Source organism: Cyprinus carpio, chromosome A19 (genome assembly GCF_018340385.1).
Source record: "Cyprinus carpio isolate SPL01 chromosome A19, ASM1834038v1, whole genome shotgun sequence".
Lineage (NCBI taxonomy): Eukaryota > Metazoa > Chordata > Actinopteri > Cypriniformes > Cyprinidae > Cyprinus > Cyprinus carpio.
The window spans coordinates 19,070,607-19,098,424 of record NC_056590.1 but is presented as its reverse complement, the minus strand read 5'-3'; the positions used below and the strand labels follow the sequence as shown (position 1 = coordinate 19,098,424).

The 27,818-nt window shown below is 35.9% G+C and overlaps 1 protein-coding gene across 5 annotated transcripts in view; it reads left to right on the top strand.

The window, feature by feature from the left end:
* The window catches only part of LOC109085915 (engulfment and cell motility protein 1), a 76,208-nt gene that overhangs the window by 12,021 nt on the left and 36,369 nt on the right, over window positions 1-27,818 (top strand). The window contains exons 1-11 of one of the 5 annotated variants that reach the window (XM_042776916.1): window positions 8,753-8,972; window positions 15,644-15,775; window positions 16,426-16,466; window positions 16,898-16,970; window positions 17,090-17,140; window positions 18,181-18,350; window positions 23,251-23,286; window positions 25,311-25,410; window positions 25,984-26,135; window positions 26,538-26,616; window positions 27,684-27,725. In XM_042776916.1, the coding sequence (XP_042632850.1) occupies window positions 15,698-15,775; window positions 16,426-16,466; window positions 16,898-16,970; window positions 17,090-17,140; window positions 18,181-18,350; window positions 23,251-23,286; window positions 25,311-25,410; window positions 25,984-26,135; window positions 26,538-26,616; window positions 27,684-27,725 (822 nt within the window). In that variant the 5' untranslated portion in view covers window positions 8,753-8,972; window positions 15,644-15,697. Of the gene's footprint in view, window positions 1-8,752; window positions 8,973-15,643; window positions 15,776-16,425; window positions 16,467-16,897; window positions 16,971-17,089; window positions 17,141-18,180; window positions 18,351-23,250; window positions 23,287-25,310; window positions 25,411-25,983; window positions 26,136-26,537; window positions 26,617-27,683; window positions 27,726-27,818 lie in introns of those variants that run through there. The other 4 variants (XM_042776914.1, XM_042776917.1, XM_019100398.2 and 1 more) reach the window with 4 other exon arrangements.

Below are 27,818 nucleotides of genomic sequence, written 5' to 3'. Positions count from 1 at the left end.
CATGGTTCCCTTATTCATGGAAAATCTGAAAAAACAGCGAATTGAAATTACTTCACATTTTAAAGTGGAGCTGAAATGAAAGTAGAAAAAATGTAGGGTAGTTTAATTTATTGGTTGTTTATTAGACAGGTAGATCTGAATCTGAGCTTGAGGGTCGATTGTAGGAAAGGGACAGTGGTTTAAGCTGACTAAATGATTGGAGACATTTGGCATATATCATCCAAAAAAAAAAAATGCATAGATGAAACGTTTGCAGTGAGATCAATAAGATGGTGTGAATTTTCATTTGATGCTGACTTAATGTCATGGAAATGTCATTGAATTTTATAAAAAGAATATACATTTTTCTAGTACTGTTTTCTAAATATTTGGTAAATATTACTTTTAAGTAGAGAAAAACTTGCAGTAAAGTTATGATGGCTGATTTATGAGCAAACCTTCAGTTCTTGTTTAAAAAAAAGAGAAAAAAGAGAGAGAGAGAAAAAAAAAAAAAAAAAATATATATATATATATATTATATTATATTATATTATATTATATTATATTATATTATATTATATTATATTATATTATATTATATAATAAAAATGAAAAGTATCAAATTAATCATTTCACAGATAATTCTGAATTATTCATTCGCAACTTGAAACGTCATGGAAAACTCATAGGAACTTATTAGTGAAATTTCGAAATTAGTTTTTTACACATTTTTTTAATTTGAGTGTCTGTTTGGAGAAGACTGGATTAGTCTGGTTTTTGGGGGTGTGGTTTTCTTGTAAAAGTCAGGCAAGGTGTACTGTATAACTCCAACATTGTGTTTGCTCAGACCTTTTCCTAGACCCAGCTGCACACTGTGTAGTTCAGTGTGAATGAATGAAGTTCATGCTGAAACCTGTCCTAATTTTATCTTGTCTCCAGTCAATGGATTGGGTTTGTCCTTAAACGTCCCTCTCATTGTGCACATATGAACTCAAGATGATCAGAGAATCATGTGACCAAAGTGTTTGTAATGTTTCATTCATTCCAGAGAGCAGAATGGCTGTGTTTATCTATTACTGGCTTGATGCATCATTTTCAGGGATGTTTCTGACAATTTTATGAGTGGGAATTCAGAAAAGGGAATTTATGATCTCAAGCAGATGAGAATAGAGAGGGTTGTCATTTCCCACCTCGACAGACACAAATAGAGCCTTGACTTGTGGTGGATCCATCCTCCCATTTATTTATATGTCAGGGGAAACAAGTTCTTCCACTTCCCTTTTCTTTTGTAAGTTAACATAAAACTGACTTGGAAAAAAGTATTTTGTTTTACTTCCACAATTTTAGTTTAATCTTGTGTTTTGGATGCCTGTTCAGGGAACTGTCCAAATGCATTGCAGATGATATGCCTCTTCTGTGATTCTGTTAAATCTTGTTGTGAAATTATTAATATATTAGTTGCTTCTTCTACAAGAATCACAATTACTGTTGCTATTTGAACAAACTCTTGATTGGGTTCAGTCAGTGCTGATTGGGTTCAAGAAATAGCCTGTTTATAATTAATTATCAATGCTGAAAACAGTGCTGCGTAATATTTTTTTGTGAAAACAGTGATAATCCTTTTCAGGATTTTTTTATTTGAAATATAATTATTTTGTAACATTATAAATGTCTTTACTGTCACTTTTGCTCAATTTAATGTATCCTTTCTGTATAAATAAAAAAAAAAAAAAAAAAAAAAAAAAAACAAAATTAAATATATATATTTTTATATATTTTTTTTTAACTCTTTCCACACTAAACTTTTGAACACTAGTGTGTGTAGGCTATATAATATAATGTAATGTAAAGTTATGTAATATGATATAATAAAATATATGTCATGGTTATACCGTGTTGCACATTGTACATGTTGCAATTTAGTTTATTGTTAGTGAAAGATGAGATGCATTGTTGAACAAGCTCTCCTTTCCTTTGATTATCTAATGCTTGTTTTTCATTGAAGAGCATGTTTCATAACACACGTGTTTGTGTAATTCAGTACTTTTATATAGCGCTCACTATTTCTGAAAGAACAGTTTATGAACAATGCTGCCCACTCCATCCCACTCTCTGGTGAGTGCTCCTGAGGGCAGCGCATCGCATCGCCTGCGTTTAACATTCACCAGCGGTTGTAACACTTCGCCTGTGCCGCTGCTAAATAAAGGTTTTGTGCTTATCCCTGGAGAGACCCACACCTCTTCCATCTCCTCAGCCTGAGGCCATCTTCATGTGAGAGACTATACAAATCAACACGGTTCCCATGGTTTCCCAAACAGGGTCTGTCCATCAGGACTGGTGTCAAACGGTCAGAGGCTACCATTGTGTGATGCCTACAACAGCTAGAGGTAAGCAGCATGTTTTCAGCATGGATTCACCCAGAGGCTGTTCCTCTTTCTGAGAACAGAACTCATTCATGGGATGTGTTCATTGATTGTATTCCATTAGCTCTTCCCTGTTATGTGATCGGTAGAAAGTTTTGTTCAGTTTGCTTCTACTAATGTATCAAAGATCACAAATGCTAAGGTGGCTTGCATTGCTTTTTGTTTCAGTGTTCGTACATAGATTAAAAAAAAATCACAATGAGTTCATATTTGAAAAGATTAAAAAGATTCTAAAAAGATTAATATAGCAAATTATAAGATTTACAAGATAATTTAATTATAAGATTGTAAGATTGACGGTGAATGTATGATGAGAGGAAGTAAAATTTAGTGGTAATAACATTTATAAAAGACCTGAATTTTAAATAAGAGTATGCTCAAAAATATGGTTAAAATGAAAGAATTTTTTTTATTATTTAGACATCAAAATAAGTTTAGGATGATATTAGGTTAATGTGTATGTATATAATAAATACTAATATTAATTATTCTATAAATATATTGTTTAGTATAAATATTAAAGTATTGCATAATAATGATTCAAAAATGATAATAATAATAATAACAACAATAATAATATGCATGTAATAAATAAATACTAACAGTAATTATTTTGTATATAAATTGTCTCATAAAATTAAGTACAAATATTAAAGTAGTGCATAATAATTATTCAGAAGTTACAGTATATGATTATTATTATTATTATTATTAATAATAATAATAATAATAATAATAATAATAATAATAATAATAATAATAATAATAACAACAAGAATAAAGGACTTCTGCCATGAATTCCAGACCGTCAGCTGTCAGTCTATATTGCAATATACTTCTGCAATTCAATTTCATTTGGTGACACTAGAGGCAACGTAATCTGGCTTTGTGTTTGCACACTTTGCTTCACTTGCAATGAAATTTACAGTCATCACTGTGAGATCCAGTGCTGTTGGATACTGAATTAGTAGCTGATGTTGCGTTCCTTCTTCTCGGTCATCACTGACTGCTGGATGCCTCTACATCCTCTCTCCTGATCTCTCTGCTGTGCCTGTTAGCCGTCTAGCAGTTCCAAGACCAGCACTGGCCATTATCTTGTGGTGATGTTTGAGGAAATTGCTTGAATTTCTTTCATCCCATCCCATCAGTACTAATTACTTTTAATTTAGCCAGAGAAACCAGTGTAATGAGGTGAGGGTTGATTTAAGAGGACTTAAATGTTCCAGTTCACTTTGTGGGATGTGGTGTGGGGGGTGGGAGCTGGTCAACATGGTGATTTTTAGTGTTTGTGTGCATTGGCACGTGTGCACAAAGTGACTTACCAGAAGTGGTTCATCTTAATGCTCCAAAGCTATTCTTGAGGAAACTATAATTCACGAAAATAATCAAATTTCTGCAGTTAATTTAAATAATAATTATAGATAGTTGCTCATGTGGACCTCGTTCTTTTTTTCTTCTCCTTTTTTTTCTATGTGTAAAAAGTGTTACTCTTTGGTTCAGTCTGAATTTGCTGTATTTTCATTCAATATGGTTCAAAGGTTTGGGGTCAGTAAGAAATGCATAATTTTATTCAGCAAGGATGCATTAAATGAAAGACAATAGAGATATGTATAATGGACATTTATAATTAATGATACAAAATGTATCTCTTTCCAATAAATGTTTTCAATTATTTTCTGTTAATTAAAGAATCTTGAAAAAAAGAAAATACATCATCTGAAGCAGCACTGCTGTTATTGATATTGATAATAATTATAAATGTTTCTTGTGAAGCAAATCAGCATATTAGAAGGATTTCTGAAGGATCATCTGGATTAATGGCTGCTGGAAATTCAGCTTTGCCATCACGGGAATATATTATATTTAATAACATTAAAGTAAGAAACAGTTGTTTTATATAGTAATAATATTTCACTATATTTTTGTTTTTATTGTATTTTTTTGTATGGTAAATGCAGCCTTGGTGAGCACATATTACATGGTCTATATATCTATATATGGTCTATATATGGTATATGTATTTTTTTTTTCATTGGTTTCTACAGAATACATTATTGGTTGATATATATATATATATATATATATATTCTACAGAATACATTATTGGTTGATCTTTGGTTGACCCATTTTTGCTTTTCATTGGTTTCTACAGAATACATTATTGGTTGATCTTTGGTTGACCCATTTTTGCAGTGCAAGTGGGTTGCGAGAAAGATGTTTGAGTTTGCAGTTTGATTTCTGGATGTTTTCCCTTCTCTCAGTGAGAGAATGTGGTAACAGCGTCTCATGTTTGAAGGCTGTCATAGGTCTGACCTGTTTAGAGTGTTTCCTACTGGGCTGAGGAGCCTGTGAGCAGAAGGTCACACAGCCAGTGACTGAATCATGCTCTCCCCATCTCCATCTCTTGTCTTGCATCCGTAAACGCTTTTGTAACAGTAAAGACACTTTTAGATAGAAGACACTCGTCTTAGACCTAAAAACGAACCACTTCACCTGCCAAATACATGTCACTGTGACCAAACTCTCTGCTTGGGCTGCATTAAATTTAAAATTTCATCATATATAACTAAACCCTTTCCTAGAATATTACAGTTGAGAAATAACATTTCATCATAGCTCACTTCATCCTAAGTGAGCTATATGATTTCACTTTGGAAATATAACCGTGGAATGGAACTGCAAAGAAGATGTGTTTTAAAGGAAAGCTGCAGATTAAATTTTAAAGGTAAAAAACACATAGGTCTTCTTTAATCTTGCAGCAGTGTACATCTATTAAACGCTCTGTTTTTCCATGTAGATTAAAGATGATTACAATTAGTGTAGTAGTGTTTAGATGGGCTGTTTTTAACCCATCTGAACTGGTGCCTTTTAATGTGAATCTGGTGTATATCAAAATAGATTTGAATGGTTCATTGGTTTAATGGAAAAGACTGTTTTGGTATTTGATCGTGTGCAAAAATTATTTCAACAAAATGGTTTTAAAGCTGTTTGGAAGCAGCAAATTAGATAAAATTACCAAAGTGAGATGAGCCTGAATAAATCCAGACCAAGGTTTCTGTGTGCAAAGGTGGTTGGGAGCTCTGCTCAGGAGTACCACCAGGCTGTGTCTGCTTTTGGCAAACTAACTCCCAGGGCTGGATTGGGTGACTTAATCAGGTTTGTCAGAGGCAGTACAGCATGTAGGGGGTCTCTTTGCTCCTGGGTTGGGGTTTAGGTACTATAACAAGAAAGGGCTAATTGGAATATGGCACATCACACATGCATCTCCAAGGAGACAGCTGGCTCCTCGACCACAGAGACGGGAACATCGCTTCTGGGTCAGCTGTGTTTGTTTCTCTAGTCAGGAGACTTTTGATTTGAGGTGAGATGAGAAGCTTGTGTGCTTACATTAAAATGCAAAACTGTGAAAACAAACACAATTTACAAGCGTGTATTGAACCGTGGATGTTTTACCTAATGGTTCAATATTATTTTAAGATTTGTGTCATCCCTAGTCTCTATTGAAAAGAAAACAAAAAACAAAACAGTAGCTCATGTTAGTCAAGAAAAATACATGGCGACAAGTGTTGTGATAATACAGTATCAGCAATCACAGACATCTGCATTTGGACAGGAATCAATTCATCAAAGGACATTTGAGTTTAAGGAAAAACAGCAGGTATTTGCTCTGGGATTTTTACAAAGGTTGTGTGAGGGGAAACAGACTTTGGATTTGGATGGGATTAAAATGGCAAAAATATAAACTCAGAAAAGTATGACCTCCTGGAAAACTAGTCCAATCCAAACAGGGCTGTGGAGCAGTTTTATGGTGTTTTTATTTCATTTTTGACAGCAGCGGGTCGTAATTTGAAATGTTGAAAAAGAGCAGCATGAGCATTTTGCAGAATATCCTCTTTTTATGTTCCACAGATGAAAGTTAGTCATATGGCTTTAAACCAATGAATGTGTAAATGAATGTTATTTTTTCAAAGATAACAGATTTAATAGAGAACATCTGAACACATTGCACTTTATATTGTTGTAAGTGGAGCTGCCATTCATTTATCACAGTAAAGGCCCCAAAAGAAGGTCACTGTTTAATTTTAGATGTGCTCATTTTCCAGAAAAATGTGTGGATCTCTTTCTTTCTCCTCATTTGTCTCTTTTTTTTTTTCTTTCTAGCTGCTCTCAAAGACCTTGACCAATTTTACCAGTAGGTCTAAACAGTGCTGGTTTGATGCACCCAACCACGCATGAATCTAGGCCAGACCTAACATTTTTTATTGACCAGCTCTCCACTGATCTCTATTCATAGCTCGAGGGAACCCAGAGCCACCACAACAGCTGTGAGAGCAGGGCCGGCCGGCCCCTAGGAGTCCACAATGGGTGGAACCAACATATGCACCTTCTCATTCACTGACATGAGCCAATTTAGCAATCATCCCCCTGAACCTTTAATGGGTAACGAGATGTTAGCAGCTCTTGATTTTGCCACCCAGCTGCTGCTGTTGCAACAGAAACGGCCAAGTGTGCTCCTCAAAATTGTGAGAGGATGAGCAGATATGGGAAATGAGAGTGGTTGGCCCATGCTGTAATCAGCAGCTCTTGTGCTCGTTTCCTTTTTTTCATCTTTGAAAATGTGCCCTTGTGACAATTAGCACACTGATCATTGGTGCTATTTGTGTGTGGCACCAGGCATCTCTTTCCGGGAATGTCATTCTGCCCAGCTAGTCATAAACTGAGCATGTTATTTTTCTGCTTCATGGGTTGTTTTTTAATTTTGTTACCATGGCACTCTGAGTCAGTGTCCTAGTGTCAGCTTTGTTTATCTGGGCCGCACATGTATCAGAGCGGAAGCGTGAGTTCTTTGAGAAATCAAAGGAATTATTTGAAAAGAAGAAGACATTTCACACTGAAGTGGACTGCATTCATGTTTATTTGTACTAATCAAGTCACAGAAGTGTTTATGAAAGGCCCAGCTGAGTGTGAAGTGGAGCCCATTGTTTCACATGGGTATGATTAAGGCCCCGTCCACACGGAGACGGAGCTTACCCCAATCCGATCTTTTTTTTCCTCGTCTCAAGAAATATCCGCGTCCACACGAAACCGCAAAATGATGTAGTATACATGCCAGACCAGTATGTGGCGCTGTAATTCTGCCACGGAGATACACTAAAAACGGAGAAGAAGAGTTGGACTATGGACTATAAACCTTGCGCATGGTACACAAACGAACATGGAACAATACATTTATTAATCTGTGTTAATGTTAGTTAATAAAAGACAATCGTTCAGTGTTTGTTCATGTTTTTTTTGCCGTTACGTGACGTAGAGGTGTCTGACTAGGGGGGGGAGACGTGGGTTGATGACGTCATCGTTTCAGAAAATATACGGATTAGCCGTCCAGACGAAAACGCAAAGACAGCGTTTTCAAATTTATCCACTTTGGGACCCGGTTTCAAAAAATAGCGGTTTCACCTTACGAAAACGCCTGATCCGTGAGGACGAAACGCCTATTCGATAAAAAATTTGTGCGTATTCACAGAAACGCGTCTCCGTGTGGACGGGGCCTAAGGGTCACCTTATCTGTGAAACAGGATGCAGGACCCTCTGGATGATCTGTACAGTCTTTTCTTTTCTTTGCTTTTCTTTGCTTTGCGTTTGATGTTTTGTTTTGTTTGCTTTTTTGTTTTGTTTTTTCTTTTCTTTTTTGTTGTTTTGTTTTATGTTTTGTTTTTGCTTTTTTTGTTTTTTGCTTGCTTTTTGTTTTTGTTTTCCTTTCTTTTTTGTTGTTTTGTTTTATGTTTTGTTTTTGCTTTTTGTTTTGTTTTTTCTTTTCTTTTCTTTTTTGTTGTTTTGTTTTGTTTTGAATTTGTGATTTTTCTTTTTTTTTTAAATGGGGAAAAAAGTTGGCTTAGGATTGTTGTCATTACTGTATTTAAGGGATTTGTCACACATTCTTTACATTACAGCAATGAGAATTAATTATGGAAATTTGTTCATTACTTTAAAAAAAATCCTAATAGTCATAAAATAGGTTTGATTAATTTTGAATAACGTATAATTTCTTTTTTTTCTTGTACAGACATTCATTTGTGGCTTGAAAACTACTTCCTGTGACCTAATCACCATGCAGCCTTATTCTTACAATTTGTCTTCTAAATGCATGCACCAAATCATCGCTTTATCTCAAGCGATCAGTGTGTCTCCATGTTTCCTGTTATTGTCTGACACCCTCAGATAAGCCGAGGAAGGAGCCTATGGGTCTGTTTCCTCCTTGTGTCTTCAGTTGCGTTTCATCTTTGAAATTTGCCGCCTTTTCGTGTAACCGTGGCCCTGCAGTTTCCTCTTCTCGTGATGAACGCCTACTTCCTCTGCCTGTTTCACCTCTCTTTCTTTATCTCTCTGTCTTTCTCACTGGTTAAGTTAAGGTTCATGAGAAGTTGTGTGATAAATATGGATGTAGTCTTGATTTTAAAGTCTTTTGTTGATGATGCATCTTGGTGGAGAAGCAACACACTGCACTGCTGAGGCTTAAAGAACAGGAAACATAAACTCGTTCGAGCGGCTGATAGTTGCGGAGGTTTCCGGGTAAGTTTCTTCATGCTTTCTGATGAGTCCGGGGAGCTCAGGGTGTGGCTTTGGCTACTGGGGTCAAATCTGTGACCCCTAACATATCACTACAGATTTGTCTGTGAACCAGGCTGTGTTTTTCTTTTTGCAAATATAAATACATTGCTGAAACTTTTCATTTGGTCTGTTTGCTTTATTGAGGTGTCTCCATCGAGCAGGCAGGATAATCCTTATTGGCCTTGACCAGGGATCTCCAACCCTGCTCCTGAAGAGGTACCGTCCTGTAGACTTCAGTTCCAACCCTGCTCCAACACACCTGTCTGTAATTATCAAGTAGCCCTGAACACCTAGATTAGCTGGTTCAGGTGTGTTTGATTTGGGTTGGAGCTGAAATCTGCAGGACAGTAGCTCTCCAGGAGCAGGGTTGGAGATCCCTGGCCTAGACACTTGAATGTGTTTTGAAATGATACATAATTTAGATTGGATCTGCAATGTTGTAGCTGTGCACCTGTTGAGTGACATTTCCACACTGTGTTGTGCTGTGTTTACTAAATAGATGCAAAGTTTTAGTGCATATCTAGTTTTTGTGGGTGGATCCTTGTTTTGACATTGTAACTTTAATCTTTACTGTTTCAATAGGGTCATTTTTACTAGAAGTTGTAGTTTCCTTCGGTAGCTATGGAAGGTAGGCACTAGTGAGATGAAAATGTGAGATGTGGAAACTGCTGCTTAGCTGTGTGAGTAATTTGACAGGATATCCTGGTTACTGTATGAGAAATAGAGGACTTGTTTTTGACACTAGGCGTCCACTGCAGCTCAGATTGAAATAATGAGTGCAAAATTCTTGACTGTCTACACTGTTAGTTTTTTTGTAAAACAATAAACATTTCTAAGGAAATTAATTTATTTTTTTATTATTATTCAACAGCTTACTGTTTGATTGTAACTTAAAATGTCTGTTGTACATCAAAACATCATTCTTTGCTGATGTTCATCTCTCAGTGTTTCCCCAAACAGAGAGAAAAAAATAATACCATGCTGTTAGACATTTGTTTGTACATTTGATTTTGGAATCTGAATATGGTAATGATTCAGTATCATGGAATATGCCAAATTTCATAAAAATTACCACATGATACCTTCACTGTACAGTAGAACTGCAGTACATTTTGTAATGGTAGTGTAAAAAAAATGCCCCAAAACACTTCACACTTTACTAGTCTTACATTTTACAAATCCCTTTCTAAGGCATTTAGACAGACAGCAAAGTAAAAATAATAATAATAATAAAAAATACTTTTCTGTAGTTTGAACAAGAAAAAATGTGAAATCCAATTACAAATTCAAATGTTTATTATTAATGTTTACTGATAGCTCTTTGTCTATAATTATCATTATTTTTATTAGTTTATTGTCATTATTGATAGAACTTAAATATTTAAAATAACAAATAGTTTATATTATTATTAATTTTACAATTATTTTATTAATGCTATAATTAACATTTAAAATATTGTATGGTTTATTCTTCATTTAGATATTAATATTTATTATCATTCATATTATAAAGCAATATTTAAAATAACGTGTGTAATAATATTTAATAATAATAATAATAATAATTATTATTATTATTATAATTATTATATCTAAAATAATATTTTGATACGATCCTTATGGAACATACAAAGTATGCAGTATTGTCTGTGTCTGAAAACACTCATTTTCACTCAGTCAGCGGTTTTGCACAATACATGCATGAATGTGTAGAATGCCTGTTGTGTATGTTCGTCATGCTCTTGTGAGTTCAGCACCATGGCGAGATGTGAGCACAGTCCGAATCTCCAATTCCCCCTCCTCTCTTTCCACACTGAGAGCCTCACTCAGTTGTTGCATGAAAATATCTCTTGGCATCATTCTGACGTTTACATCATTACTATAGCAACCGATTGAAATCCACCAGATATTGCCTATGTATTTGTGTCTCAAAACGGGGCCCACAGTTCTGTCTCTAGAAAGGTTTGTAGGAACAAGGCACAGGTCAGACCTGCAGGGTAGAAATGAGAGCTGACCAGCGTCGGTGAGACAAAGAAAGTGAGTAGCAATAACTCAATAGCTGTCTCGCGTGTCTTTGTTTCTCAATGCAGATAAAGCTAGCTGCTCCTTTGTAGCCCCTACCACCGTGTGGGCCCTCTGTGCTCTGGGGCCCTTTGTAGAGGTGTCAGATGAATCACTGGAGGGCTCTTTTGAAATCTATACAGGAAGTGCGCAATCCAGTGAAGCGAAACCTGGTGAGAGTGTGAACTTCTTAGCATTCTTTCACTTTCTTCTCACAACTGACGGACTGCAGCTGTTTGGCTTGATGGTGTTGTACTCTCTGCGGGAGTGAAATCTTAACATTTAAACCACACTGGGACTGTCACTCTGACAACCACATGCTGTCCCGTCCATGATGTTCAGCATCCAATAAAGGTAGTCTCAGTTTGACTGCAAGGATGAACAAGCTTTTACCTTGATCATGTACCCGTGTAAGTTTTCTTGTGGGTCATACGTTACATCACTGATACATAATTCTACTACAGTACATTTAGTTTATGTTATTTCTGAGCAATACTAATAAAACAGGTTGACTGATTAGTTTGTAATTATACTTTTGAGTGGCCTGCGCTCAATTTATTGCTATCATTTGTCTCTTGTTTAAAATTACTGGGACTTTGTCATGATAGTATCTGATGTCGATATCATATATCATATATCAGATTCATATATGTGTCATATTGTTTGCAAGGTATCCCATGGTACTTTAAAGAATACCAATGCATTTTTATAGTACATGCCCAGAAAAGATGGTATTGCCATGGTCCTAAAAACATGCCACCATGCTACATGTCCTAAAACATGGTATTGCAATTGTATGTGTCCTAAAACATGTCAATACCACGGTATTACAATGGTACATGTCCAAAAAACACAATCTTGTCATGGTACGTGTACAAAAACACGGTAGTGCCATAGTACTTGTCCTAAAACATTGCCATAGTATACATGGTATAGCCATTGTAGTACACACTATAAAACATGTTGTTCCCATAGTACATGTCCACATACATGGTATTTTCATAGTACATAACCCAAAACTAGTATTGTAATGGTATGTGTTCAAAAACATGGCATTGGCATAGTAGTATTACAGTATGTCCTCAAAACATGGTATTGGAATTGTCCTAAAGCATCACAATAGCATAGTACATGTCCTAAAAAATTTAATATTTGTCGCCGCTGATAACCTTGTGGGCACCACGTTGATATAGCGCCTTTACATTTTGGACGACCCGAGTCCTGCCCCCCACCACCACATTGTTTCCTGTCAATATATACTGTCCTATCCTAATAAAAAGTGAAAAAATGCCAAACAAAAACAAAATTCTGTGGAATGTGTCCAATAACATGGTACTGCCACAACAGTACATGTCCTCAAAATATGGTGATACCATTGTTTAAGTCCTAAAACATGGTATTGCCATTGTACATGTCTAAGAAACTCTGATATTAATGTGCAGTATAGTGTAAAGTGTTTCTCCACTTCAGGTTTTCTCACATTGAAGGCTGAATGTTTCGGGGAAACTGGTGGTGAACATGTGATTGATTAATTCAGTGGGTTTTACAGAAGGGATTGAATGGAAGAGCAGGCGATGCTGTGTGTGTCCCTGCCCCCATCAGAGAGACAGAGGCTGCCTGTTTAAGTGACTGGACTATTAAGCCATCTGAAGAAATCAAATCCTGTCAGTCTGTTTTTTTTCTCGGTTCCTTTCAACAGGATTATTGTGTAGGTTTAAGAAACTACGTCTATCAAATATGCAAATTTGTTTCACTTTAATTGTCTTTTGTTTTGTAGAACTTTTTGATGGACAAGACTTGAATGCTTTAGTGAAAAAATACTTTACTAGACATGGTTTGGTGAAAGCACCTTACATGGCTGTTGCTTTGTGGTAGTATCCACATATCCAGCATTTCATGCTTTACTGTAATGTCAACAAACAGTGTGGAATAAAACCACTTGCAGTTGAATGCTGTAATAGCTTTGTGCATGAGTTTTATTCTCTTGTAGTAAAGCCAAACCTAGAAAAATAAGAAGTAGAATGCATAAATATTTATAGAAAAAATGAAATGGAGAGATCCTCAGTCTTGAAGCCCTTTCATGACCATATCTGTTTTATAAATTTATAAATATAAATATAAATTTAAAAATAAGTATATATATTTTTCATTCTTTTATCCTCCTCTGTGATAAAATGTGATAAAATATCAAAAGTTTGATTAATTGTTTGATCTAATGTTTATGCACTATGCAAATGAGTGATAGGATGAAATCTTCAAACCAGTAATTTTTCAGTTTTCAGTAATTTTAGAGGGCCAGGATCATTGGCAGTGATGTTTAATTAGCGTTTCTCGTCATGTTATGACTATATCAGTGTCTGTTTTGTGGATACAACATGTATAAACTACCACAGGTAAACAAGTCAGCTGTATGGACATTAGTGTTGGATTAACATGATTGATTTCTCATTTTTAAATCAATGCTGATATGGATTCTTAAATCTCAAGATAAGTCTTTTAGTCTATGCTGTTTTCTGTTGATGCATGCATTTCATTAAACATTATTTATAGCGCTCCTGCCATTCAATAATCACAACAAGCTTTGCGCTTTGTTGCTTTTAAGTCCCAGTAGCATGCTTTAGGTTATGTACCAATATTATTATTATTTTTATTAAATGTAAAGGTCAAGTGGTCTTTAGTATGCATGCTGTGTAAAATAAATAAATAAATAAATAAAAAAATAAAGTTGCCCTTTATACATGAATTCCTCTTTCTCTTAATTTGTTACTGTATTTCAAATCATATAAGACCAAAGGATAAAATTACAACTATGTGCAGCTAGTGTCCATTTGAACGACAGCTGAGAGCTTTACATAAATCCTGGTACTGAGATTTATTGACTTCTGTCAGCTGAAATCATGCCATCTGTAATGGGGAAACTTCTTACCAGGAATGAAACATTTCCAAGAGAACCACCCTGGAAAGAGGCAACTTCTGATGGAGCAGATGCCATAGCAACAGAGCCTGGGTAGTGTCTGTGGAGATTATTATGGGATGAGTCATGGCAGAGTGACATGGCAGCTTGTTTGAATGGGTTGAATGAATGCTTGTTTCACAGGCTGCGTGTGTTCTTGTTTTCTCTCCCAGAATTATCCCCATGCATTATGGAATTGGGGATTAAAAATGTAACAGGGATTATCTACAAAGACCAAAGAAGGTCCACACTGTCCCGAGTGTCAGGAGTTCTAAATAATTTACACAGGGATTTAACAGATGTCAATTTCTCTTTATTGGCTCACCTATCCTTTTCTTTTAGAAGATTTACTGTTTTATTGTATTTGTGTTGCACATTTTGAGACTTCAGACATGTATTCCTTTTTTCATATTCATTATGTGCAATAATAATAATACTATTAAGTAAATATTTTGAGCCAGATACGCAAGGAAAATTAAGCTGGAATTAATTTCTGTTAATTTGACTACAGCTATAAAGAAAAGGCCTGTCTTTATAGTGCAGATGACTTTATTTGTTAATGTCCTTTAGAGATTCGCTCATGTTGCACTTGTGCTCTTTATTGCAAATAGAAATGGGCTAAAAGAAAATAGTCAGTTTAATTTCAGCCAATAGTCCATATCATGGAAAAAGAATATTTCCCTTGCTCTTTTGAAATAAAGAGTTTGGCGTACTGAATTGTATCACAATACAAAGCTGCAGTCAGCAGTCCACCAAGACTATTTATATAAACTAAACAGCAAAAATGAGTCATTTTGTCAACATGTCGATTTGTCATCATGACATACAACCGCGAACACAGTAATATATGACGGCCTGTGTTTGCATATCCCGTGACTGTTCAGTACTCAGCAGCTTGGCACACACTGTTATTATATAGAACAGCACTGTTGATGTAAATGTACTTCATTCTATAACATTCATTTAAATGTGTTAATTTTAAAAGTACATTGAGCTGAATAGGTGCTGTATATATTGTCTGATGGCAGTTGATCTCAGTAGTTTTAGTTTAAAAGCAAAATTCAGACATGAATAAAGAAGTGTTTAAAAGACACACATGTAGATCTTACTGCGGTAATTAAAATGTCCCAGTATCAAATGTCACAAAAGAGGAATGTTCTCGTTCCGAGTGACACTGTGCCGGTCAAAGCTTTGCATTCCTGAAATACAGTTTCAAGGTTTTCCAGGAGAATTCCAGCTCTTACACAGTAGCAGCAAATTATCTAGTGACAGAAAGAGCTCTTTGTTCTGACCTCAAGGTCAAACATGCTTTCGAAACCAAATATTTGATGTTAATTCAGTTGTTGTAACAGATAACAAGGAGGTGGATAGTAAGCAAGATACCCATAGAGCATATACATAAAATCAACAGCAGCACTCCGGTATCCAGTCGAGATAGAACTCTGTACTACCAGTACTTCGAAATTGTGGAATTGTAAAATTTTTAGCATTGACTTATTACCAAAGTACTGGCATTTTTCACATACTAATTGTACTAATCAGTTTGATAAAGAGATGTGTTTAATAAATTAGTATGCATAGTATAACCCTAGCTTTTTCCCTCTATCTCCCTCTACAGGCTTGGATGAGAGCCAGACAGCAGTGAGCGGACACATCCTCCATCAGCGCAGCCATGCCGCCCCCAGCAGACATTGTGAAGGTGGCCATCGAGTGGCCCGGGGCCTTTCCCAAACTTATGGAGATCGACCAGGTCAGTGCCTTTGGCTGACTTTACCTTCATCTCCATGCATGTATATGTAACTTACAATAGTGTATGTTTGCCTTTTCTCCCAAAAATGTACATTCTGTCAGTTATTACTAATCTTCATGTTGTTTTAAAACCATTTCTTGACCAAAAAAATGCCATTCATGAGCAGAGCTGTTGATATCTGAAAACGCAACACTAAAAAGAGACCCCTCAGTCCTTTTATAATTATGTGCTTCACAGAAGAATAAGTAATGTGGGTTCGGAAAAACATGGTGAATAAATAATGACTTGATTTTCCACTTTGGCTGAACTATTCCTTTCAAATTTGAGAGAGAAGGCCCTGCAGTGTGTGTCTGAATCATGAAGACGCTATGCTATAAAACTATTGAAACAAAGTACCTTGCATAAATCACCCTGAAGTTCTTTAGTCATCATTCATCCTTACTCTGAAATTCTTTATTAGTTCTTTGTTGCTCTTGACTTGACTCAACCAAACGTTTGATCAAAAGTTGTACAATCTAATATCAATGTAGCAGTATTATTGGGTATAAAGAATGTTTATTAGCCATAAAGAAATAAGGTAGAATATGAACTCCAAGAATATAGGAAAAATACAGGAATAACTTTTATTAAGGTTTTTTTTTTTTCTGCAGAAAAAGCCTCTCTCAGCCATCATTAAAGAAGTCTGTGAGGGGTAAGTAACAAGTATTTTGTTTTTTTGTTTTTTGCATTCACATCTGCAAATTATGCTGTATTTCTGCTTTTCCATAAGTACCAACATTTTGTTCAGACCAATTATAAATAGTATAAATAGTTATTTAGTAGTTTATCATTTTATATAACATATTGTTTTTGTCAAAACTTTTATTTGAACTTTAAAGTTGTTTAAACAGTAGTTTTTACAGTTATTTTACAGTTTAGGATATTACTACTGATGTTGTTTCAAAAGAACGTTGCTACCGTTAACAACATGTAGCTTTAGTCTAATAGAAGAATCTTGCAAAACGATTTCAACTGTTGATTCCAAGAAATTTACCCCCATCACCTTTTTCACAGATGCTGATTGTGTTTGTAGCACACATATCACTGTAATCTCTGATGATCGTCTGGATTTTCTCTCATTAGGTGGAACTTGCCAAACCCTGAAACCTTTGCCCTGCAGAATGCTGACTCAACCAACTTCTACATCACCGAAAAGGTTAAATGCAAAATCTGGAAAAAAAAATAAGCTGTATTGCAAAGCTCAGTAATAAAAAAAAAAAAATCTCATACTAGTGTATAACAATACCTCTTTTTCGCTCTTATTTTTTTTCACAGAATCGCAACAACATCAAAAACGGCTCCATTCTGCGGCTTACTACTTCAGCTGTGAGTAGCACATTTGAGTTCATATATGTATTTTTGACATCTCTAAAGGCTTTACCAGCTGGGGGGACCTGCCTTTATCCTCTGAAGCCCTGCTCCGTCCAGCTGGGGCCTGTAATCCTTCAGATGTGAGGGGTGATAGGTTACATTACCAAAGCTTCCTAAAGTGTCAGCAGCTGAGAAACATTCTTGTGTGACTTGTCAAGGCGTAAATGTGCCATGTGGATTGGCTCTTTGTTATAAAAATGTATTGTCGTTTTGGAGCTGCATTATATTAGAATGAATATTTCATTCAGAAACTGTTGTTGATATGACCTATCTGAATTTGCAGCTTGGGGATGATGATATTCAATGCTGATGTCTGTGACATTTGAAACCGTCCCCTCTAGCATAATGACAACAATGACGGTTTCTCTTTCTGTGATGTTCTGCACCAGTCAGTGCTCAGTACGGTTTCAATAAATTTCACCTAGGAAAGCAATTCTGTAGTGCCTGGTAAAGCATATATTTATAATGGTGTATTCAGTTACATTTGTGCAATTAAGGTGCTTTTTAATTTGATCAAAGCAGTTGTTACAAAAAGTATTAAAATATTAAAATAACAAAATATTAATAAAATCTATAATGGTGTCACAACAATGCTGAAATAATCCTGGTACTCAGGGCCTCAACTTTGTGTGTCATATTAGTGTGTCTTAAGTATCCAAATACTTTTTGGTTCCACTTCAAATGCAGAAATTTATGCTAAATAAACTAACTTTTCATTTATTTGAGTATAACTTGGAGATTAGTTTATATTTAGTCATCTACATTGAAATGATATATGAAAAATTGATAATTGCAGTATGTAAAAACCATTAACTGACACAGTGGCATGCTTAATACTCTCTAATGAGGGAATGATTGTGGATTCAGTGAGACAGTAATTTAGAGAAGTGCAGTCTCTCCTTCTACCTTGAGTTGTGTGACTAAAAGGCCTGACCTCCTACATGACGATCTGTCACGCTTTCATTAACACGCCTCTTCTGTGGCCATGGTAACAGGCCCAGGTGGCCCAGCAGCTGCACGAGCGCATCCAGTCATCCAGCATGGACATGAAGCTGGACGCTCTGAAGGATCTGGCCAACTCTTCACGAGACATCACGTTTGCTCAGGAGTTCATTAACCTTGATGGCATCTCGCTGCTCACACAGATGGTGGAAAGTGGCACAGAGTAAGTAACTGTGTTTGTTCCTCTGGCTGCTTTTCCTTCTATCTCTCTGTTTACATTACAGAGCTCTTAATATTCACTCATTTATGTGTCCTCTTAGCAGGGCTTAAGCAATTCAAACCCGAATAAAGGCACAGCCAGTGACTTGCACTGTACTCTGTGATGAAGCCTATTCAGATTTCTCAGTGATTTTCAATAGGAGTCTTCAAACCCCAATAGAGATAATCTACCATTCAAAAGTTTAGGGTCAGTAAGATTTTTATTTTTTTTTAAAGAATTTCTACTTTTATTCAGCAAGAATATTTATATGTAAATAAATGCTGTTATTTTGAACCTTTTATTCATCAATAATCCTTAAATAAATATGATAGTTTCCACAAAAAAGATTAAGCGCCACAACTTTTTTTGTCATTGGTAATAAGAAATATTTTTTGAGTAGCAAATCAGAATATTATAATGATTTCTAAGGATCATGTGACACTGAAGAGTGATGTATTCTCAGAGAGAACATCAGAAAAACTATTTGGCATCAATACTACATAGTGGTCTTTAAACAAACAAAAAAAGGGCTAAGACACTAAACAATACAATGTAGTGATGCACCAATACTGGTATCGGTATCAGCCCGATACTGCGCTCCTGCACTCGTACTCGTACTTATAAAAATTCCCCCGATACCACACAATGTGTGAATAGAGCTGTATCCAGAAAAAGAAACACCAACAACAGAACAACAGAGAGTAGAATGGAGTTATTAGAGATTAAAGATGTATATGAAGTACATGTAAGTAATTAATATAATGTTAAATATTCAATATTGATGCCTTCATAGCCGATGTGTGCGAGCTGATAAGCAGAGGGCGCTGAGTGGATTGAGTGCACAGATGCGCGAGCTTGTCGAGTGAATATCTTACAGACATCACTAGAAAGTTTGTAATTCAAAATATGTCAAAAGCAAGTAAGTAAAACAATGCACAAGTTACTAAAGTTATTTGATTCTAAGGAGAGAGAGAGCGCGAGAGAGATGATCTTGATTGCTGTTTGCTCCATTAGTGCATGCATTTGGATTAAAACTAAATCGTAAATATAAAACAAACAAAAATGATAGGGGCAATCACTATAAACAACATTTATTTTAAACATCAAGCTTACACAACTTCATTTAAAGCAAAACTGACATTTGCAGACTGTTTGAAATACGCTAGGATATAAGTGTCTCTCTCATTCTGCACCAATACAAACGTGCGCGCTGCACGTTTAGCTTGCTTTAAAGGCCAAAGTATACTTTTCACTCCTACACGAGGGTCTGCGTACAGTTCATGTGATCCAAATTACATCAAAATTGTACGTGTGTACTCATATAATGTTTAATGAGTGGTTCCCTGTTATTATTTAACTTCTTGTGATTACAGTATTGAGCTGCTCTAATGCGCCATTAAAATGAACAGTGAAAGTAACAAATGCTTATACAATACATTTTAACAGGTATAATTAAGTGTGTAAATAACTGAAGGAAATATCTGTTGGCTAAATGAAGCCAACTAACATGATTCATATTTTTATTATTAATATTTTGTTTCTGTACCCAATATTTAAAAAAAAAAATTCTAATGCTGTGAAACTACAGGTATCAGTGTCGACGAGTACCAAAAATAAAAGTATCGGTATCGGTATCGGACTCATTCTGAAAAAAGTGGTATCGGTGCATCCCTAACACAATGTCTCCTTAATCACAACCCAACATTGTGGCTTCAAAGCCAACACAACAAAGGGCAAGTGTCCTCAATCACAACACAAATAACAATGTGCCCTGAAATACAAAACGTGTTTTTCATCACATCAAAACACAACAGTGGGCCCACAAAAACAACAAAATACAACTGTCCTTAAACACTTAGATGTCCTTAAATACAAACATGCTCACAGAAACAACACTGAGGGCAAGTTGTTGTTGTTTTGAGGTCAGTGTTATGTTGTGTCTGACAGCATGTGCTGTTGGGTTGATCACACTTTGTTGTGTTTTGTTGTGTTTAGAGCCATAGTGTTGTGTTGTGATTTAAAACAATGTGAGCACTTATTGTGATTGAGGACTCTTTGTAGTGTTTTTTTTTTTTTTCAATCAAAGCACAAACAATGCACCTTCCAATACAACACATCTCGATCACATCAGAGATGCACCATCCAAATAAACTGCAGATATTTTATAACAGACACAGGTCTATTAATAATAAATGAAGTGTATACAATTCACTCCCTCTTAAGCAGCCATGTGGCTTGACCGTCTCAGTTGAAGGTTAAAGCGGAGATAGACTATCTGCTGAGCTGGCGCCTTTTCAACTTCTGTATGGACGGTCCCATGAGGAAGCCAAGCTCTGCCAGCAGACACAAACCGCCTCAGTAATGAGACAGAGTACAGAAACGCAGAAACATGGAGGGAGAAAACTGGGACTGGGGGAACACACTTAGAGGCTGAGTCAAGGAATAATAATGCATTAAAGAAACACAGAGGAGGATACAGTATATACACATTCAAGACAGCTAGAGGGAAGAAATTGTTTGAAGAAAGACAAGGTTGTCTATCAAACTGAATGTTTCCTCTCCAGCTGGTCAACTTCACAGACTCATGCCTTTGTTTTCCGTTATATGCTAACTTAAAGGGATACTCCACCCCAAAATGAAATTTTTTTATCCCTTTAATTATGCCTGTCCTTTCTTCATTTGTCAAGGTCGTACTACTCCTCTGACTCTCTTCACACTTCACGTAGTTGTGGAAGAATATTTATCTGAATTTCCTAATGCATTAATTTTCTTGCATGAGGAGAAGTGATTTCCCTCTGGTGCTTCGCCGGTTGAGTGAAATTATTCTGCCGCTGGGATGTTGGTTTTACTTCACTGAATAGCTGCATTTTTACTTATCGGAGCTCTGCGCCGCCAGCTGAGGTGTTTCAACATTTCAGTACACTGGAGAGCTGACCATGGAAATCATTTCCATGGGTATGTTTTATATAAAGCAGCTCTGTGTCAACAGCTCCCGACCTCAAAGAGCCTATCTGTGGGTTTCTATGCAGTCCTTTCATACCGTTAAAAATCCAAGTGGACACGCACATGCACACAAATACACACTCTATCAAATTCTTGCTGTGAATTCCTGTTAGCCGCTGACCAGGCAATGATTATTCAAAAGACTTAAGCATGACGGCACTCTTGAGGGTATGGAGCGAGTACTCTTACATCATGGGGCATGAATGTTGCTTGCTGGAGGGTTGAATAGTTATTGATGTAGCAGCTCCCTCTACTGATCATGTGCTACTGTAGCACTCTGTTTGAGGTTGTTGATAACAAGTGCAGAAAGTAACTGTATACAACTTGTGAATGCCAGAGAAATATAAATAACAAATTACTTAAGATACCTTAAGCTTGTACTATTATTGAAAGTTTATAATGTTAAACTGTTATATTTTTCAGAGACACAGCAGACCAGCTGATTATTTACCTATTTAATTCCAAATTATTCCAAGCTTAGTGTACACATGTATTTTAGTCTTTGGTTCGGGCATGGAGCAAATTCATGAAGTTTTTAAAAGTTAAAAGTATGTGATTTATTCTTGGTCATAATTGAAACTAGTTTAGAGAGCAGTACACTATTAAAATTGACACAGTTGCTCAATAAGATCCAACTGAAACTTGAAAACAGAAAACATTAAGTGAAGCAAAGTCAATGTATTTTATTATAATGTATTTTTAAAAAGCATTACGAAGCAATGCATTGTATTATTTATTGCATTTATTTAATACAAGTTAGGTATCCATGCATGTATATGTGTTAGATATGATTTATACGATTGTTTCAGTTTTTTATACCAGTAAATTTTGACCTCATGGGGGCAAAATTTACTGGTATTACTATACTTTGGTCCCCATATTGTAGTGAATACCAGTACATGCGCACACAAACATACATAATGTAAACCTTGAATATACCATGAATAAATGTGATAAATAAAGCAATATTTTTTTTTGTTATTTGACTTTTTATGCTTCACTTATTGTAACAGAACTTTGAAATCTGCAAATGTTTTGTTGAGTTTTGACAGACGTCATACTCCAACGGGGCAAACAATCTTGATCACGTGTCTGTTTATGCACTGCATAAGTTTTTAAGACAGTCTGCACGCTGTACTTTTGTACTTTATTTACCTCTATAGAGTGCATACAAGTACCTTAAAGATACATATTAGTACTTAAAATGTGCATATTACTACTTAAATGGTACATATTTGTAACTTTTGAAAAGGTACCGGCACAGTGAAAGCTTTTGTACCTTTTTCTTTTCTGAGTGTATGGTCACAAGCGTATCCTATGAGATTAAATACAGTGCAAGTCCTGGGTCAGAAATGACACAGCAAACAGGCAATGTTCCTCAGCTTTAAAGACCAAACAAGCTAAGTCATATCTGTGTATTATAGCCCTGCTGACAGGACCATGAGAGGAAACAAGAGCCATGTTTCAGTCGTAAATGAATGTAATACAATACACAATGATTTGTAATGGATACTTTGGGTAATCCTTCACACTTGCTCATAACCACCACAGGGAGTTAAGCACATGTCGTGCATTAAATGCTTGTAAAGGCAGTGTGTGTGTTTGCAGTCTTCTTTCCCCAGTGTTCTGCTTTGCATGCTTTGTGTCTGTAAGAAAGGGTTTTTTTAATGTTCAGCTATGTTTTCTCTCAGCCCACACCTCACTGGATGTTTAAGATATACTGTGTTTTGCTTTAAACCTTAACAATGGGTTTTCCACAGATTTTCCTAATGTAATTGTCATAATGGGTTCATAAAGGAATATTTGGACCCTGACTATGTGTTTCTGTCTCCCTGACGTCAAAGTTTTTAAATCTTTTCAGACGGTATCAGAAACTGCAGAAGATAATGAAGCCTTGGTAAGCCCCTCCCCTCGAGCCGGATAACCCCCCTGTCACTTACCCTCTAATCTCCGGGCCGAGTCTCTGCATGATCGGGCTCTGGCCTCAGTGCTCAAAACCAATCAAAGCGATGGGAACACTTGGCAACTGCTGCAGTCACTACCATTTTTCTGATGATTTTATGGTTTTATTTGGATGTTATTTCCATGTAACCAAATCATCTTTCTTTCTTTTGCATGTGGTATTGGGCAGCATTGGTGCTTTAGGGGGAGCTTTGCACTAACCTTTGGGAAACTTTTTTTTTTCTTCTTCCATTCATTGACAAGGTTATGTGCTCACATTTTCATAAGATTGTAACACCCACCATTCCTCTTAAAGTTTATCAAAACACCACTTGTTGCTTAAAGTCCTGTTGCCCAAGATCCCTCTAAAATGATTGGTTGTCATAAACAACAAGTGACCTCAGCTAAACTCATATATCATGTCGCATTTCATGTACATTTCATTTACTCAACACTAAATATCCCTTTGTGAGATTTCATCATCTCTCAATGTCACCATGGTAATTATTTGTAGGGTTTTGCCCAATTCCAGCTGCAAATACTTCCTGCTCCCAATGGTACATTTATGAATTGCTATCCAAACTAATGTCTTTTTTATTATGAGGTCGAACTTACGCTGTATTAACTCCCTGCTGCCCTCAAACACTCAACACTAAGCTCAATGCAGGCAACTTAAGTCTTTTCTGTTTCATGTCTAGGGTTCTGCCTTTTATGTTCTGTAACAGTTAGAATGTTATTATTTGTATTTATGTTTTTGTAACTTGAGACCTCTTGACCTGAAGTTTTTTTTTTTCCTATGTTGTAAATTTTACTTTTCGTTCCACCTGTATTTTAATGATGATAAATCATGAAAAGGCATGAACTGAGGTATTTCTGACGATAGGGGGTAGTGTTATTCATTTTAAAACCAAAATCTGAACCTAGAAAGCTGTGGCACATACAGATTTAAAAAAAATAAATTATGTGCAATCACAGCATACTACAGATGCTGTATATAGAAGTTAATCCAAAAATGAAAATTAAATTCTGTCATCATTTACTTACTCCCATGTCGTTCCACACTTGTATGATCTTTTTTGTGGAACATAAAAAGAGATATTTTACAGAACTGTGTGTTCCACCGGTTTTCTTATTATTAACTAAACCTACAACTAATAAAATAATCTTGTTAATTGAAAGCTGAAATAAAATATAAAAATTAGAAAAACTTAATAATACAAATGTAGAAACTAAATAAAAATGCCCAAATCACAAAAATAAAACAAAATATAAAAACGCTATCTATTAATAATATGTTAAATTAATAAAGTATGAACAAATGCTATAAATTAAAAGTAAATAAATAATGCTACAATTGCACTTCTGCAATTCTGTACCATATGTGCAAACCAAATTATATTTATAGTATTTAGGTAAAGTATATTTATAGTTCGCTATGTGTAGGTTTATATGTGTTTAAACCTGTAGCACCTTGGTCCTGTGAGTCACAGCGCTTCATCTTTTTGTATGTCTCTACATTTAGTGGAATGACATTAAAACGCACTTGACTTGATTTATTAACACTGTTCCACAAAAGAAAGAAAGTCATAGAGGTTTATAGCAACACGAGGGAGTAAATTATCACACAGTGTTCCTATTTGGGCAAACTATTCCTTTGAGTTGTATTTAACCTAAATGTTCCTTTAAAGACTAGTGTATTTGGTTGTATGTTCAGTCATCATAACTGTACTGTCCCAAACAAACTGCTGCATGATACCACTGATCATTTCTGTCAGTGTAATTCTGCTTCCCCTGCTGTCAAACTCTCTGGCATTCTCTGCTCTTCTGAAGGACAGGAGCATCAGCTGGATTGACTCCATGTCCTCCTGTTCTTCAGCTGCACCACTCACTCACTCTCGCTCTGTAAAGCTGAGGCTTAGCTGTTTCAGTGCAGGTGAGCAGTAGAGACGTGGCTAGTGGCTGTTGTCTTGTCTTTTTTAGCTTTGGTGACCTGCTCTCCTTCACACTGACGGCCTTTGTGGAGCTCATGGACCATGGTATTGTCTCCTGGGACACCTTCTCTCTGGCCTTTATCAAGAAGGTGCGTCCACATGGCTATCAGTGGAAGTCTTTCCAGACAATGTTTAGGGTGCCAAATAGGTTGCTGCAGAGACGCTTGTGTAGCACCGCCCACAGACAATTAGTTCAGACAATTATTCAAAAACCCATTTAAAAACCCACTGACTTCAGGATGATGGAACCAGAAGTGCTAAATGCTAGTTTCTGGGTTTTATGTCATCCCTGCAGCACTCGTTTATTTTAAAAAGAAATGTATTTTTTATGATCTGTAAAAAGAGAAAAACGTTTAGAAAACTTTTTGTATTCATTTTAAATGAAGTATGCATTTTTTGCATATCTGTTTCCAAAATCTGGGGGAGAAAAGCAAAACAATCAAATGCAAAAAAATAATACATATACATATAATAATTACATTTAAAATAAAATACACAGAGTTGAGGCTCCAGCTGAATATAGTCTGTTAGATCATTAAAACTGGCTATTTTATTAAAAACTTTTTGCTGTATTTTGATGACACTCTAGCTTTTAAACTTTCATTATCCAGATTTCTTTCATTCTTTTTAACCAATCAAAGCACCTGTCACTTCATCCTCAGATTGCCAGTTATGTGTGTAAATCTGCCATGGACACTGCTGTACTCCAGAGGTCTCTAGCCATCCTGGAATCAATGGTGCTCAACAGTCAGGATCTCTACCAGAAGGTGGCTCAGGAAATCACCATTGGCCAGCTCATCCCTCATCTGCAAGGGTATGAATAATTGATAGCTCTTTGCTATTGTAGTTATCAAATTGAGATTATTTAAAGGAAAAGTTGAGCCAAAAATAAAAAATGTCATTTATTTGTCCATATGACATTTTAAACTTGTATTGCTTTTTTTTTTTTTTTTGTGGAACACAACTTTAAAATGCCCCTATTATGCCATATTTAAGGTTCCTAAAATTGTTTTTAAAATTGTGAGTCTCCTACAATAGGTTTACATGTATGCAAGGTCAGAAAACGCTTTTCAAAATGGCATAATAGGTGCACTTTAATACATTTTGAAGAATGTTCATGCTGCTTTTCTCAATATGATGTAAACGATGACAGTTTTTGGTATTAAACTATACCTTTAATAGCCACTCTTACATTTTTTTTCCTCTCTGGGAACAGGACAGATCAGGACATCCAGACTTACACCATCGCAGTGATTAATGCGTTGTTCCTCAAATCCCCTGAGGAGAAGAGACAGGTACAGCACACACACAAACCCATTTTCTGTTTTTTTTTTTCATTTGTTTGTTGTTGTCTGGAATAAATAATGACACAGTGTCTTCATCAGGCAAGACGTGAGAAAATGTCAAGCGAATCACTTCCATGTTTATCTCAATTTTTGTTCTAACAAGCTGCGACTGTCAATAGCATCACACAACATTTGAGTCATTTTAGTCACCCAAATTGAAATCTCATTGGTCTAAATTCCTACTTCACATTGCTGCATATTAAACATCAAATATGTTCTGATTGACTGAGCTTGTCATGCAGCATTTTTTAGTTTCAGTTTGAACCTAAAAACCTGGTTAAAAAAGTTCTGCTTGTGAAAAGTCATGCAAGTATGTGACTTAATTTGGCATAATTTTGTTATTTTCTACCCGTATGTGCATTAGTGTCTTTTTATGTGTTTGTAATTGACAGTTTTTCAACTTTTCCTTTTATCCTCCACCCATATTAAATGCCTATTATTCTTGATAGTGGAGTGGGTAGAACAACAATCCTTAAATGTGCAGTCACATTCACATTGCTCTGTGAGATTTTGTGAGCAAAATCCAGTAATTTCAGTAGGACTCTATGCAAATATCGCAATGGGATTGCATGTTGGTCATGTACGTTTTCTATTTGACCAAGACAAAACAGAAAGATATGTCAGAAGACACGTCACTCTCCAAAGATATGCCAGAAAACCTGATGCCAGCAGAACCTGAACATGCAAAATGAATGACAGACAATTATTGGGCCGTGTGGTTTCTCAGGACACCTATTTTTGTGTATCTGTCAGATAGTTGGACAATTTATTGTGTGGTGTTGAAAAATCGCTTACAGCAGCTTTAAGTAAGAGCGAGTGACTATAGAGTCACAGCGGGCTCTTGTAACAGCCTCATATCCTAAATGTCAATGTACAGTTTCTCCAGGTCTGTTTTGCTGACCTCTCATTTCTGTGCCACTAACAAAATGCCTCTGCTTTCTCTTGCTTCTTTTCTCTTCTCTTTTTCTGTCTCATTCTCTTATTATTTCTTCCCCTCGCTGTGCTCATAATGGTAGTTTGATGAGGACAGTGTGAACATCCTTGATTGTCCTCTTACAGTAAGTGCTCTCTAGTTGAGGTGAACCATCTGTAGGTGATTTGACTGAGATGTTTCAAATGTTCGTAGAGCTACAACTTTTGAAAAGGTTATT